This window comes from Blennius ocellaris, assembly GCF_963422515.1.
Source record: "Blennius ocellaris genome assembly, chromosome: 3".
In the NCBI taxonomy this organism is placed as follows: domain Eukaryota; kingdom Metazoa; phylum Chordata; class Actinopteri; order Blenniiformes; family Blenniidae; genus Blennius; species Blennius ocellaris.
In genome coordinates, this window is record NC_137652.1 from 16,448,697 (window position 1) to 16,464,297 (window position 15,601).

The 15,601-nt window shown below is 42.3% G+C and overlaps 1 protein-coding gene across 2 annotated transcripts in view; it reads left to right on the plus strand.

The window, feature by feature from the left end:
- pkn1a (protein kinase N1a) overlaps positions 1-15,601 on the plus strand; it is a 48,280-nt gene that overhangs the window by 15,057 nt on the left and 17,622 nt on the right. For both annotated transcript variants that reach the window (XM_080520599.1, XM_080520600.1), the window contains exons 2-3: positions 13,672-13,866; positions 15,126-15,231. In XM_080520599.1, coding sequence (XP_080376725.1) covers positions 13,672-13,866; positions 15,126-15,231 — 301 coding nt within the window. The remainder of the gene's footprint in view (positions 1-13,671; positions 13,867-15,125; positions 15,232-15,601) is intronic.

Here is a 15,601-nt window from a genome sequence, read left to right on the forward strand (position 1 = left end):
ACATCACTTTGAACCCCCCCCCCCCCCCATGATGGTCACACCCCCCACTCCTGCTTTCTATCGCATACATAGCGAGATGTTTTACCTGCAGGATGTCCTACAGGCATAAGTGAAGTGCTTCCTTAAAAAAAAAAAAAAAAAAAAAGCCCACCGTTGTGTAGAAACCAGTTGGTGGATGAGTTTGAGCGATCAAAACAAGTTAAAGACATGTTGGGGAATTTAAAATGAATGCAGAGCATGTCGAATTGGAACTTGAATGCAATGCTTGTTTTAATTCTTATCTGTGTGCATGTGTGCGTATCAGGTTGGCCTCCAGCAGCAATCCTAATGTGCTCTCACTGAACTCTTCTCCACCCGTGTACAGAGGCTCTCTCTCCTCCTCCTCCTCCTCCTCCTCCTCCTCCTCTGGCCTCATGAGTGTGATGTCTGTGTGTTTGGCAGTGAAGCCGGCCTCCCAGTGTGCTCTCACATGCTCTTTTCTCCATCAATCGCCTGTGGGTCGACTGTCCTCCCTTTCTCCTCCACCTACTTCGTTCTCACTTTTTGGCTGACCATTTCCCGCCCTTTTTGCCTCTCCCCTCCTCCATCCATCTCCTCCTTTCCTTCGGTCTCTCCGTCTTTCCCTCTTTCTGCTCAGAGGCTATCTTGGCCTTCGTCGGTCTCGAGAGGAATGATGGCGGTGGCTTGTGTGTCTTTTCTCCTCCTCCCTGCATCCTCTTCCCTCCCTCTGCTCGCGGAGAAAGAGATGAAAAGGAGTGTCACCAAGGGAACTGGCTTGAAACAAAATGGACATAATTCCCCTGAAGAAAGTCTGTTTTAACTCTGTCGGTGGGAGGAGCACAGTGGGTTCATTGAGTGAAAAATAAACCGTTTGAGTTGGTCCTCTATAGTTATTTTGAAGCTTGATTTCAAACTTGAATGTCGCGGCATATTATTTTTCAGACAGAAGATGCATAGTCACCCCATCTGCATCACTTAGCTCATTTTAAATGAGTTTTCTGGTGGTTATATCGAAGTGGTTTGTTTCTTCAGGAAAAGTATATAGAAAATTGCCCGTAATATGACATTTTAATCAGATTACAAATGGTCAGAAGGGGAGACCCAGGCCTATGCAAATGGGCCCGGGTAAGCGTGATTTCACACAGACACCCCCAGCATGGGCTCAGACTGATTCAACTTGAACAACGGGGCTTTGTGAATCTGCTTTCATAACCCATGTCGAGGTTACAGGAAAGAGGAGACAGACGTCGGGGGACTGAATGGCTCTGAAGGAAGCGTAACCCAAACCCCAGCTCAGGGCGAACATGTGCTCAGTCAGTCTGTCAGATGTTTGAGGGTGGTAAACACAGACAAAAGGTTTTTAGTTTGTCTCTCATCGCAATTATGAAGAGGTTTTGCGTCAGCTTTATCTATAAATATAGTTAGTTATAATTATCAGGAGTAATTCATAATAAATCAAGGTTTGTTTGAATACTATCAAACCAAGCCCCCGATTTTCTTAGTAATGTCTATTTTTATTTGTGCAGGCTTTTTATTAATCACATCCTCCGTCTCCATTAAAAACAGTGTTTCTTATGATCAATATTCAACTTTTTTATCGATTTGCTTTCAACTGAGATGCAGACGGCACTCTCCTGGGCTGAAAAACCCACATCAGATTCATCCATCAACCCCTAACTAACCTCCTTGTACTCCATCAATATCTTATATTCGCCAACCTAGTTTTGCTGCATTAATACTGACGCGTTCACTTGGCTGATTCCTGCTCTGATAGACAGAATGACAGACCTGCGAGAAGGAAAGCAGATGGTGACACAGATCACCCATATGACTTTCCTCTAAGTACTTTGACAAAACGGCACGGCACTAAACAAGAGCCATTAGTTTTAAAGTTTGAAAAAAAGTATAATAAATTGACGTAAAACAACAAATGTAAGGGAAAAAAGTGGATCCATTTGTTGCAACAGAATGAAACGTGTCGCATGAAGTGAAGTTGGTTTCGAGGTGTGATTCAAAAGAAGCTCCTGATTGTTGAAGTTCTGCACGTTGTTCCAAAACGGAGGGATCCTAATAAAGAATGGCTCAGTCAACTTTAATATTCAATCTCAACGTTAGAACAACCAGAAGGGACACCCCCAAGGACTGCGGGCCGCAAATGATCTACTATAAGACCAACCTCTCTGTGATGTATACTATTATAATCATCACGTATGGTACTTAGTTTATTCAAAACAGTGTATACTTGCGATTATGTAGGAAGAAGATATTTGGTTTGTGATGTACCTGTCAAAGTGGGTGGACAAAGGTGTAGTGTTTAGTACTCTGGAATAGAGAATATCCATCGTGACTTTCTGTGTGTTTACATGTTCTTCCTGTGCATGCGAGGATGTGTTTCTTTGAGCTCCCTCGTCTCCTTTCAGTCAAAACAAGCTTTTGCGGTTACTTCTGGACTTCTGGATGGATGGATTTGATCTATGGAAGATGAGTCTAAAAAAAAAAAAAAAACATGACTGGTTCAATAGCTGCATCTCAAACACTGTTGCAATGACAAGTAAAACTTTATCGCCCCGCTGCCTCACTCGTTCTCTCCCGGCCTTACCTTTGCTTTCAGCCCTCCCTCCCTCTCTCTCCTCTCCTTTCCTGCCAGTTCGGCTGTTGTCACTACTCAGGCGTCTGAGGAATGCCTCCAGATGTTTTCTTTGACTCAGCCATACACACACACACACACACACAGTCGCTTAGACACGTTTCCTTTCGCGTTCCCATAAACAGCTTGAAGCAGCCTTGAAGTGGAAGCCTCACTTCTAAATTCTGAACTCAAAAGCCTCATTGGACGAACACGTTGGGGAACCTCTTGCGTCATCCTCTCTTTTCAGGCTTTTTTATCCACAGCGGCTGAACAAAACCGACATCGGATCAGAGCTTCTTACCAAGTCAGCCATGCAAACCCATTTCCATCCCTTTGCTTTAGAGTTAACCCTCTCCCAAGCTGCAGAGAAGTGCAGCCGTATCAGGGGAGTCTGTGCGTCTCTCCAGGGCCGTCTCTCCACGAAGCTCATGTGAGCAGATACCCCAGACCTGTCAGACCAATTACCCACACAGATCTACCAGGGCAAGTCCCATTTGAAGTTCAGTATCACATGCAGACTGTTCACCATGGAAGAGCTGTGTGCTTGTGTTTGTTTCATGTTGAATTTATTATCTGCAGTATCAAGAATGGAGTGGGAGTTTAGGACTTAAAAGTAAACATTTTGTGAATTCTGCTTTGGGTTGTAATATTTTTCCCCATTTTAATATAATATAGCCCTACAACCTATCTACATGTGTGATCGTCAAACCCACACATTACCACAATTTGCAGAATTCTCACTTGTCTTGCTGTACAATTTATGCAGCATTATTTGTGTCTGTGAAAGTGGAGGCTTATCAGTTTATTGTTGTTTGTTGCACTTCAAAGTACCACAGTACAATGGGGGGGGGGGTGATGCCTCTTTTTTTACAGTGAGATTTTACTGCAACATTTTCATTGTTCGTGTTGTCAAATGGCAAAATGCCATAATGAACTCGATCAGGCTCCTTTTTTTTTCCGGGTCGTGGTTGTTCTGACCTTTTCTCCTACTGTGTGTGTTGACTTGGCCTAGAATAGTTGATTTACATTCAGTCTTGCTGCTTTTCTTTTCTCTCCGCTTGTCCTGGCGATGATCACGTTTGACAGGTTTATGTTCAGAGCTGGCTGGCTACTGGAACCCGTATCTCCGTCTCTACAGCCAGTGTTTACATTCCCACCTGGATACATTTCACATTGCTGCTCTGAAAAGGTCACGTCTGCTGAATCGGATGATTTGTCTTGTGGCTCCTCTCCGAGCAGTCTTGTTTTTTTGCTGCTGGGTTTTTTTTTTTTTTTTTTGCATAGTAGTATGAGGATGACAGACAGCTGTCGAGCATCTTCACCGACTCAGCAGGGAGTGGACAGTGACTGATCAGGGTCTGCTCTGCTCGCTAAGCACGTCTGGGACAGACTGTGATTGACGGGCAGCCTGCTGTGCAGATAGTCCTCGACCCCGCAGATGAATGCATCTGGTGTGAATGCCAGCCTCTGTGTATTTATTCTTCTGGGGCCATTTGTTCCATCCTCTCCCCGCTCTTCTCTCCTTCCTGCTTCCTGTTTTTGAACGTTTCAGTGGTTATGGAACCACTTACTGTATGTACAGAGTTGTGTTTACATTCCCAGCTTTAAATGTTTGTCATTTAAATATCTGCCTTTGTGTACTTGGTCACATTCCGGGTCACATATACACCCCATGGGCAAGTTTGAGTTGCAAATAAACCTCAAATGCTTTAATAACTGTCACAACTTATGTTGTTTTTGATATCTGCTGTATCAGCATTTGTCTGAATTTGACGCAAAAGATTATTCATCATCTATTATTTAATATAAATGAAAGTTAGATGATTGAATCCTGGCAGTTTATCTTCATTCAAGTTCACAAGTTGCACTGTCAAAATGTGGAAGATATGTTTGAAGTTGAACTTGCAGTGAAACCTTTAGTAAAGGGTTTCTTTTTCTTTGCTTTTCTTTTTAAAATTTTTTTTTTTTTTTAAAGAGACCGCTAAAGGAGCTGCCCTGAACAATCTTTTTGATTTCAAAGATGTTTGGTCTGTGTACACACTTACTTGAGTTTGGCCAAGACGTTCGACGAAGAATCTCCTCTCAGCCACCAATGAGGTCATGATCATTTGTGTGCAGACATACAGATGCTTGAGACATACCTGGTATTTGTCTGACTCGTGTTGAAGCAGTCCTTTGGTTTTGTGTTTGCTTGACTCAAAACGTGGCCGAGCCCTTTTGTAAATCTTGTTGTCAAACTAGTTGTGCGGCTCCACTGATCATCATCTCGGTGCGATCAAGGCAACTGTTACACACAAGTACGCAGGCTTTGAGAAAGAAGGACTTCTATCACGTCTGCATTGTTTTCTTTATCAATGTTTGCATACTGCAGTATTTGAGCAACAAACCAGGTGTGAATCAGGAACCCATGCTTAAGGTTTGCATAACAAAACAGCCGCTGACTGACATGTCGGGGAGCTGCGGAAACACGAGGAGAGGTTTTGAATCGCCAGGGCATTTTATCCATCAGCTCGTATCTGTAGTAGGAGGGTGGCTTCTTATATAAAAATATATTTTCTTCATCTCAGGTGTACTCGTGGTTGAGTAGTGCCTGAGGCGAAGAGTGTCTCTCACTGCGAGATTGTTTTTGAGCTCCGGCAGATAGGCTTCCAAGTGAGCGGGTAAACAAGAACGAGGTGGAAAGAGGGAGCATGGGTACACAAGAGTGAAAGCAAGATGACACATTGTACAAGGAAAATACTTTTGACTGAAATCCAAATATTTCATCAGTTTTTCACTCTTTTGTGTTGATGCATGCCGTTTAAGATTAGTCTATGCCACCTTTCAGCAAAAGGTCACGTTCGCTTCTTAAAATGCTACAGGCGCCCCTTTGAAGTGACACTATGTGACATAACCAACAGATGATGTCCTTTTTTCATTGTAGGAAATCTAAAATGGTCAGTCTGTTTTAAGATAAATTAGTTTGACAGAAGTGGTTTGAGGAAACTACCATCTTGTGTTGTAACCGGAAGGAGGTGGAATTAATAGCTGTCAGTTTGGCAGCCAATAATAATTATGCCATGTAATTGTGGCTGGTGCATTCTGTGGTTGCCTCTGTGGATTATGCAATTCTTGAAAACTTGATGTGCAGAACCACAGGAGGTTAAAAACGTATTCATGCTCGGCATTAGATAGGGATGTGCTTGGAGCCTTCTGTTTATTTTGTCCTTCCACGAGCCTCCTCCTGGAAGCTCAAAAATATGGACGACGAGTGTGAAGACAGACTTTGTAACTCGTCTTCGTCGTCGCTGTCGACTACCATTGAACGTCAAATACTTATCCCAACACATTGGATGTATGTCGCTATAGAAGCCTTAAAACAAGGGGAGTTTTAAGACGATTGTTAGTTTAAAGGACGAAAACATACAGAGAGCTACCGGGGGAGGATAGTATCTCGTTGAGAGGGAGTGGATGTAACGACGCGAAGACGTTGTCAGCAGGATCGGAAAGATTAAGACGAGCACTGCTTGTCCCTGCCTTGATTTCCGCAACTCTACATGGAGCTTGAAATGTTGTTTAAGGTCATGCAGTCAAATTTATTTGCATTCATCCTTCTTCTCGTCTTTTGTTTTGGGTTTGCAGTTGTAGAACAACTCAAATAACTTGACTGTTTGAGTCATTTTATTGTTTCTTCTTCACAAAAGATGGGTTTTAGTGCTCATCTTTGTCATTTAACAACATATGAAATACTTTCAGACTGTTGGGGAAAATAATACAAGTTGTCCAAAAAAAAAAAAAGTGGCATTAGATAATCATATTTGTGTATTGTTTTTTTTAATTTAACCTCACTCGGAAGCAGTTTTTTTTCCAAGTAAAAATGGTGCAGCAGATATTGAAAATGCCTCTCACAGCCCATACAGTACATGATGTCCTTGTATTGATATCAAAAGATTCACAGTTTCCAGTGAATGTTTTGTCCATTGAAGGCTTTCAGTCTGACTAATAATGGACTCTTTTGTACAACTGGAAAGAAACTGTTGAACGGGAGATAATCTTTTTGATTGCTCCTATTGTCTCTGATTGGTGACGACCTGGTGGTCACCTTTAGTGCTGTAGGAAGTTTGGTTGCTGAGTCATTGCTACTCCCCTGTCAGGCTGTGCCGTCCTCGGCTGCTACACCCGCCTCTCTCCTCCCTCTCTTCCTGTCCCCCTGTGGCTCTCTCTTTGTTTACCTAATCTATCTTTCTTTCCCTCTGAGCCCCATCACTCACCACTATTCTCTTTTCCACGAGTACAACGAGACAAGCTGGTCATTGCTTTTGCCATTGTGTTTCTGTTTGTCTTTATCCCGGCCTGTGTTACAGACTGTCCACTTACTGGCCATAAATTCAATTCAATTCAATTTATCGACGTTTCTGCAAACCTTTGACTCTGCTGTCCAAGCGTACGAGTCTTTCACTTCATGTCTTGTCATCCACGGTCATAAAATAAATGGTAGTGGTAAATAATTTTTTGTTTTGTATTTTCTCGTCGACTGTTTATGGGCATCAAACGCCGTCCAGTTACTGCGCTTGCCCCCTCTCCTCGCCCCCGTGCTCTGCAAGCCAGTCAGTCTGACAAGAGTAGGAAATGTCGCTTCCTGCAGAGTCGTCCTTTTCAACAGAATATCACAAATGGGTCCATGTGGCAGTGGAAGATGTCTGCTGGAAATGACATACAAGCTACTGTGAGCCATTAGCAGACTCATGCTTCTGTTTCTCTGTGTGCGTGTGCGTGTGCGTGTGTGTGTGCTGATGTTTGTTTGGCGTCAACCTGATCCGCCTTGCAGTGGAAGCAGTGTGGCTACAGAGATGGCATCTCTCATACCTGGTTGCCTCTTTCAGTTTGATCCCAACTTGATTTATTTGGTCAGTTGAGAACAATCCACACATAGGAATGTTAGGATTTAGTCCCGACTTTTCATCTCAAGGTTATTCCGTTTTGCCCCGAGACGTCCACATAAATATCTCATGAGCTCTGTGTGAGCTGTTACACTGCCTGGTATCATGGCTCAGTGCGTTGAATACATTGTGGAAAACAAACGATATTTAATTTTCCCGTAAAAACAAAATATTTGGTCGACATTTTTAGTAGTCACGGTGGACGTGCTTGAACCTTCCCCGAGTTTAATACATATAATCAACTAATGCACTGATTTGAAATGGACATCAGAGATGCAGCATAAGCATTTTCATTAGATTCAGTGGTGCGATGAGTCAGTTGACGGTCCTTTCCAAGTTATAACTTACTATTATTAGATACAGAAATTGGGTACTGTGACTAACTAAAAAGAGTACAATTTATAATAAATCGCATGATTAAATTTCAAATCATTGCATTGTTTATTTATCATTACTGGTGAAAGATATAAAATAAAGAAATGGATATTGACAATAATTTACCTTTGATTTCTGCTGAATCATTTAAACAAGCTGATAAATTCTCTTTTATTGCTAATTACCTGATTGGTAGCTATTTGGCTCATTGTTCTCATTCATGATTCACTATCAGGCCAACAGTGACTTGTTCCTCGGCAGCTCCTCACAAGGTTGTGGACCAGCTTGTGTCACAACACGTGTTATAAAACTGACATTTATGCCTCAGCACAGAAGCAAATGTAGGACATGTGTGTTTGGCTGTCTGCTTGAGGGAGGCCTGACTTCATGTAAACAATATTAAGGAAGGTTATTAAAGATTAGTTTGCGTCTTTTGCGTTACGCCCTGAACTACCCGAGACAAACGGGAGGATTTTCTCCCTCCATTACCCTCTCTGAATGAATGAACAAGTATACGTGTTTGCACTCTTTTTTTTTTTTTTTCCCCAAACTTACATTCTTCCATTATCGTCATCCGTTGGTTGAAATGAATCATCTTTTATGGCTTCCTTGTTGAAAATATAACAGCAAATTGAGAAATATCATTATTTTTTGTGACAAATGCCTGTCATTGTCCTCACTCAGCTGTGACTTTGAGCTCATATTTAATCCCTCTGCAATGCTAGGAGTGTCCAGTATTAGTAGCATTGTTCGCTTATGTTCAACAGCCCACACACCACAGTGGACATTGGACTTAGAGTACGATAGTACATTGATCACACCCTCTATAATAACACTGTGTTCTCAGCCACAACTGGGCTGAGCTCTTTGGCCTTTCTCCCCAAGCGACACTTCTTCACTGGAAACTGAGTGGTGTGTGTGTGTGTGTGTGTGTGTGTACTTGTGTGATAATTAAAATGGAATATTTCTTCTATTTTTAGTGTGTGTGTGTGTCTGTGTGTGTGTGTGTGTGTGTCTGTTTCCGTGTCTCTGTGTGTGTCTGTGTCAATCATTATCACTCGGTAAAAAAACTCTGGGCTTTACAGACACACGCCCTCACAAAACAGCACTTCACCCGTGCTCGGTCTTGTCTCTCTACGTACGTCCAGCCCGAGGCTCCTTTACGCCGCTCACGCAGCCTGATTCAGTCGGCCTCGCTCGGCGCTGTCATCTATTGAATTAGCCCGTCATTATTTTCCTGGACACCAGCGCTGAACGTTCCCCCCTGGGCGGGCTCTCTTAACGAGCCGCACGAGATGAGTCATCCCTGCCCGGGAGCTGTCGCCATCTTTGTAGTGTTGCACGGGGTGGGCGGCCAGAGACTGGAGTTTGATTGTTGCCTTGTATCCGTGTCCTCTCTCTTCACTGCCGAGCCCCAGAAAGGTGTCAGTCGGAGTGGAGATCTACTGCGACGGCTCAGATGCCGTGACTGCGCGTGTCCCATCACGTTTTGTCGACAAGCATCTGATGTAGTTGACATGTTTTTCCACACACGTTGCCACCAACTGGAAAAATGACTCATCAGCTCAAAGAAGCTGATTGTTATGCTTGATACTCTCATGATGCAGCAAGACGTACATTTAGCTTCAATTAGTCGGAGGTAATTGTTTCTCGTGAACATTGCTCGAATTCAATACACGTTACAAGTTCTCCGAGGATTAATTTGCACAATTACCATATGGAATGTTGTTTTCCATTCTACAGTCTTATCATACTATTAAAGTAACTTGGAGCTGTAAAAGTACCATAAACTGTAAGAAAATACGGCTCATTCTCACAAAGTAAATATTTTCCCGTATATTACCAATATTGTATTTGTTTGTAGTGGTAGTTGCTTTGATTGGCTTCTCTAAAGTGGAAGAGTGTATGAAGGGAAATCAAGGAGTCCAAACAAGCGTGTCTCAATCAATCAATTCACAATCTCTGTCATTTGTCTGGGAAGCTTTGCAAAAACACAGTGATACTGAAACAGTCCCAACATTATTCCAACAACGGCAGCGCCTCCCACAGTGCCCAGGGCTGGAAATGCACACAAACTTGCCATCGGTGTTTCTAATTACGACACGCATGCATTACGTGCACAAACACTTTAGAATGCAGGGGGAGAATAACTGCAATGAGTTAAAGTGACATCCTGAAAGCCTGAAAGTTTCTTTTCACATTCATCAGGAGGCCGTGTGTGCCAAGAGATGTCAGTCTGCAGCCGGTACACAGCGGGGAGCATCTTGGCAAAGAAAAGAGCATCATAAACATTCAAGCTTATATTAATGTGATACAATCTATATGAGCCATTATGCTTGTGAGCCCATGATGATATTTGGCATCATCAGTAAGTGTACTGTGGTGAAATTCTAAGTAATGGGCTGTTTTATTTAACTATTGGAGCAATGAAAAACGTTCTTGCATGCAACAGTTGTAAATCTGACAAAATCTTTGAGTTATTTTCAGCCTATGCCAAATAAAATGCTTTAATGATTACTATATACAAAAGTAGTTGTTGTTGACCCTGTTTGCCAAATATGTATCCATTACTAGCAAGTGACTAAATATTCAGAGTTCTTGCATCGAGGGGAAAATAAATCAACAGGAGTCCAGACTTTATTGGTTCCTCTCGACAGGATAAGTAAACATTAAAATTAACGGTAAGCGCTCAACAATTTTCAAAAAGTCTTAAATGTTCTCACCCTGCGAAGGGAAATGGGCTATGGGTGTGGCATTTCCAACTCCTGCACACGTGTAAATGTTTGATCGCCCTCATAAAGACGGCGATCAGCGGCGATGGTTACACCTGCTTTCTGTAACCCAGTGACACCTGATGACTTGTTTGCTTTGTCGCAGACTATCTGCACGCTCCGAACCTGTTTGTGATCACACTTCGAGACCCGGTGTGCTTATTCTGGGTTTTTTCTCTTTCTGTTGACTGTGTGACAAATGCCTGCAACTTAAAAAAAAAAAAACACAATACAAGATGGCATCATTACTAAACCAGAACAAAAGTGTAGTGGCTCATCTGATGTTAAGAGAATCTACTATAATGAATGACTGGATTATTTGATGATGCAGCTACAACCCGACATAGAACTAGTATAGAAATGCAATTATTTGAAAAGTTTTAATGAAAGAAAAGAGAACATTGTCAGAAGTGGGGGTGGTGGTTGGGTTGAGGGTTACTGCGATTAATTTAGCTGTTGGTTGCTTGTTGGCGTGACTTCTTGTTTCACTTACTTCTTATCTGGAAAACTTGCAGAGGACAGATTACAACACCACCCACCTACCAGAGTGGAGAAATCTGAAACTCTCGAATTAATACTTTTGAAATGTTAAGGTCTGTTTGTCTTCCTGGAGGAATTTCAAGCACATCCTAGTAAAACTGTATTTAAAAAAAAAAAAAAAAAAAGAGTTGTTCGCAGTATATCCAGATATTCCATATTAACCCCTCCACTGTGATATTGACCGTTGAAAATCCTTCTCCCATTTTGGGTAATTCCACATTTCCAAGCTGCGGCACAGAATCACCGTTTAGTCCCCGTTTACAGTATGCTCTTTTTTTTTTTTTAAGTCAAAAGAATATTTTTAAGGCTACCATCTCCTCTCACGGCTCTTCATATAGAGACATTATATCATGTGCTCACGCAGTCTCTCTATAGGAGAAAGGGGCATGGTAGGAATCAAAACGTCCAGCAGGTCACAAAAAAATGCATCTCAACCGAATTCTCTGGCTTCGATCCAATACTTGGAAAACTCATCCTTCCTTTTGTTTCCGCCTGCAAGATCATATCACCGACCCGAATCAAAGCGGCACAACAAGCTCTCAGAAACTCACTTCTCGCCAGAGCTGATTACGGAGGAAGACTTGACGTGCCTATTGCCTCAGGTTGCCGAAATAATTTATAAAAGCCTCAAGAGGCGGAATATATTGTTTGTCCTCCATTACTCTCTCACTCTCCACTGACAGCAGCAAAATTGCAGAGGAAACAGGAAAGGCCTGAGCAGCTTGGTGTTGGACGGATATCCTCTTTTGGAGGCGTTCCCCCCCCTCCTCCCTCTCTTAACTCTCTCTCTCTTTATCTCTTTTTATCGGTTTTCCCCCCCTGGTCCATTTTTTTTTTCCGCTCTCGGTGTGGCATTAAGTGTTCGTCTGAGCTCAGAAGCACTTTTCTGCTCCTCTCTGGATGTTTTGGTGTCTTCGGGACTGAGTGGACTATGTGTTGGCATGGTGACGAGGAGGATGAGGACAGCTCCGAGGTGAAGTTTGTTTGATTTGTGTGGTCTTGATACAGCCATTTCTAATGGCGGTTTCTCTCTCTCTCTCTCTCTCTCTCTCTCTCTCTTCCCTGCTGGGATCCTGATTCACTTAATCACTTGTGTCTTTTTACAGTAACTTGTAATGGTTAGAGGTGAGAAGACGCGGGGTTTCTCTTTTCACCAGGCAGGAAAGATGCGTGTGGCCCTGTTTTATACTCGTACTTTAATAACTATTAGTGGTTTTCAGGCGAATGAATGCAGCCTTGAGCTGTAGACGAGAAGTGAGATCGTGAGAAAATACTGTCTGAAGACTGTAACACGGGTAATAGGACAGCTTTGTTCACCCACTTTTCTGCTTGTGTATAGTCTGGTTTTTTTGGGGGGGGGCGGGGGGCGGTCGACAGACTGTCCTGAAAACAAACTCTTTAATGGCGTTTTAGAAAGGGTTAATTTTGTAAATGGCCTGGATAGTTCGGGATTATTTTAAAATGTTCAAAACAAAAGCTTCCTTGTTTTTCCTCTACTTTTCCTCTCCCCCCACTACCATCACTGTCGTATCTCGCAGGCCTTTCCTCCCATTACCGCCTTATCTTGGTCACCATCTCTTCCCATTCTGTGTGAATTACCATGTTCCGAGGCTGAGGGGAGCATGTTGCCTTGTCTCGGTATACATTTGTCACTGTTAATTGCTTTGCATTCACGCAAAATATTGGATGAAAATATAAGCTCTCATAAATCACACACCTTTTAGAACAGTTGGTTTTCTTGTTTTTCTGCCTTCTATTCGCAATGTCTTTTTTTTTTGGGGGGGGGGGGGGGGGGGGTCTGTTTTTTGCCCATTTTCACTTGCACATGGTTTCCATTATTGAAACAGAAATGTATGTGCCGGGGGAAAGTAGCACGCTATCACTATAGCCAACCATTTTTGCATTACATTTCCCAAAGACGTATGAGCCAAATTTATGTTTTCCGCGATCTCAAATGAGTGAAAATGGAAAAGTTTTGTGTGTGATTACACAACAACGGTGCTACTGAAAACGCAACCTTTTGAAAACACTGCTACTGCGGGCATGCGCGACCACAGTAGTAAATAGTTCTGGACATGCACGAGTATATGGACAATATCAACAGTGTTGGACACCAGGGTGTCATGTCTTCCGGTCACCGTAATAACAATCCAACTTCTTCCTCTGTCCATACAAATGTCCATGTACTTACTGTTGTTAACGGTTAATCGTGTCCGGTTCTCTACGCATATGTTTGTCTGGTTTCATTACTAAAACAAACGGCACCTACTCGTGGTCCAACGTGAAAAGTAGATCGTTTTAAGCATTTCTGCCCTTTCCATGTAAACGGACATCGTTGCCATGTAAATGCGAAACTTTTGCCACATTGATGTTGAAAACTGCTTCAGTTCTTTCACGCCACAGCCTCACCTTCCTCTCTCTTTGTTCTCCCATTCAGAGTGACCCGGGTGGGCTGTCGGTTCTGGAGCAGCTCGGTCTGGACCAGAACACAGACTTCTCGGACTTCAACGTTCAGCAGCTCCTGGACGAGCAGCGTGAAAGGATCCGCAGGGAGATACGGAAGGAACTGAAGATCAAGGAGGGAGCCGAGAACCTGCGCAGGGCCACGACTGACAAGAGGAATGCACAGCAGGTACGCCACAGTCTCATCCCCCCGACAAGGAGAATCTGCAGATATTTAACTTTTCACAGGGAATAGACAAACTCCACATTACTCTGAAGGAAGATGCATCCGAGACATCAAAGCCCTCATGAATGAGCAAAGCAGGAGTCACTTTAATGTCTCTGAAACAAAGGCTGGCGAGTCAGACGTGTGCTGGTTTACTGGAACTGGAGAGATTTGATCACGTCCTGTTTGTTTTTACAGAAGGTTCAACTTTCTGATAAATCTGAAACTTCATTTGAAACCTCATGCGACAGATGTTTTGACCCAGGGTTTCTCCAGTTCGCAACAAGGTTGTGACGATGTGTAAAATGTAAACTTGACGCGATGACTTGCCAATCTCAAATACTCAAATCATCATGATCCAGAATGGAAGCGATAATTGCATAAGGTTTGACAGTCGCTATAGTCTTGCGTCATTTACATTTTCTACATGAGCTCATGCTTCGTAAACACTGATTTTCTTCCCTTTTGTCCATTGAAAGATAAGTCATGTGGTCTTTAGATGTGTAAAAATGGAATAATACTGGCCTGTTTCACAAGGATACAGCCATACATTGAATTGCTTGTTGAGCAGACGCTTGGGATATTAATCCGCTTTACGTAATAATAATATCTTTAAAAATATCTAACAACAATTTACCTACGCATGGTCTCTTTCTTTTCTATCGTTCTGTTGTCTTGTCTGTTTGTTGGCTTTTCTTTTCTTTTCATTTCTTTTCTCCATTGCAAATTCAGGAAGCAAGTTTATGCCACAAATGCACAAATTCATTAACCGATCTATCAAATAGCAGGAGTGGCTAAATCATTATTATTATTAGTTTGATTTTATTGGCAGAAGCTTCAGACAGTCTGAAGGTGTGTTGGCGCTAACCTGTAATTATTCACATGATATATTACAGTGAACGTGGGATCATAATAATTCATTAGTTCCCTCTTTTGTAAAGAGAAATATTCACCTTCATGATTATACCAAATCTGGACAATGGCATTATTTTTCTATGAAGATCAGTCAACATTAAACTTGTATCAATTCATGGCTAGTTAAAGAATCAAATCAGTTATTAATCGTTTTCCAATGTAAAAATTGTTCAAAGAACGCTTCCTATTCTCTTGCTCATATTCTTCTTTATATCTACGCTTTCCATTAAGTAACCATATTTATTGATTAATAATTAGTATCGTCTCCGGCACATATTTAATGTTTCTGCCTTGTTTGTTCCCTACAGGTGGACAGTCAGCTGAGGTCTTCAAACCGCAAGTTGGACAACCTTCATGCGCAGCTCCAGGAGCTGGACGCTCACATCGTGGTGAAGGGGGGAGAGGAAAACAAAGGTGAGAATCTCACTCTTTCTGCCACGTCTTTGGAATTACTCATGACATCTGTATTGTATCAATGATAGCGAAGAGGCCTGTTTTGTTTTTTTGTTTTTTTTAAATGTCAGCTTGTTTGTCCAGGAAAGTAACTCACTAAATGCCTCGCTGGAACTTCCTCCAGTCTGGTGTAAAAGTCTCTCATTCCCTTTTTCTCAGGCACCAATAACCTGTTTTGTTTTAAACTTGAACAATATTTCATGTGTGGCCACCTGCTACCAAGCACATTTATGAATAGATTTGTGGGGGTCATATAAATAATTGGAAAGTTTGGGGTCCGTGGTCAGTTGAAAACCAATGTGGCTTCAAGAGTTTTATGGGTTTTTTTTTT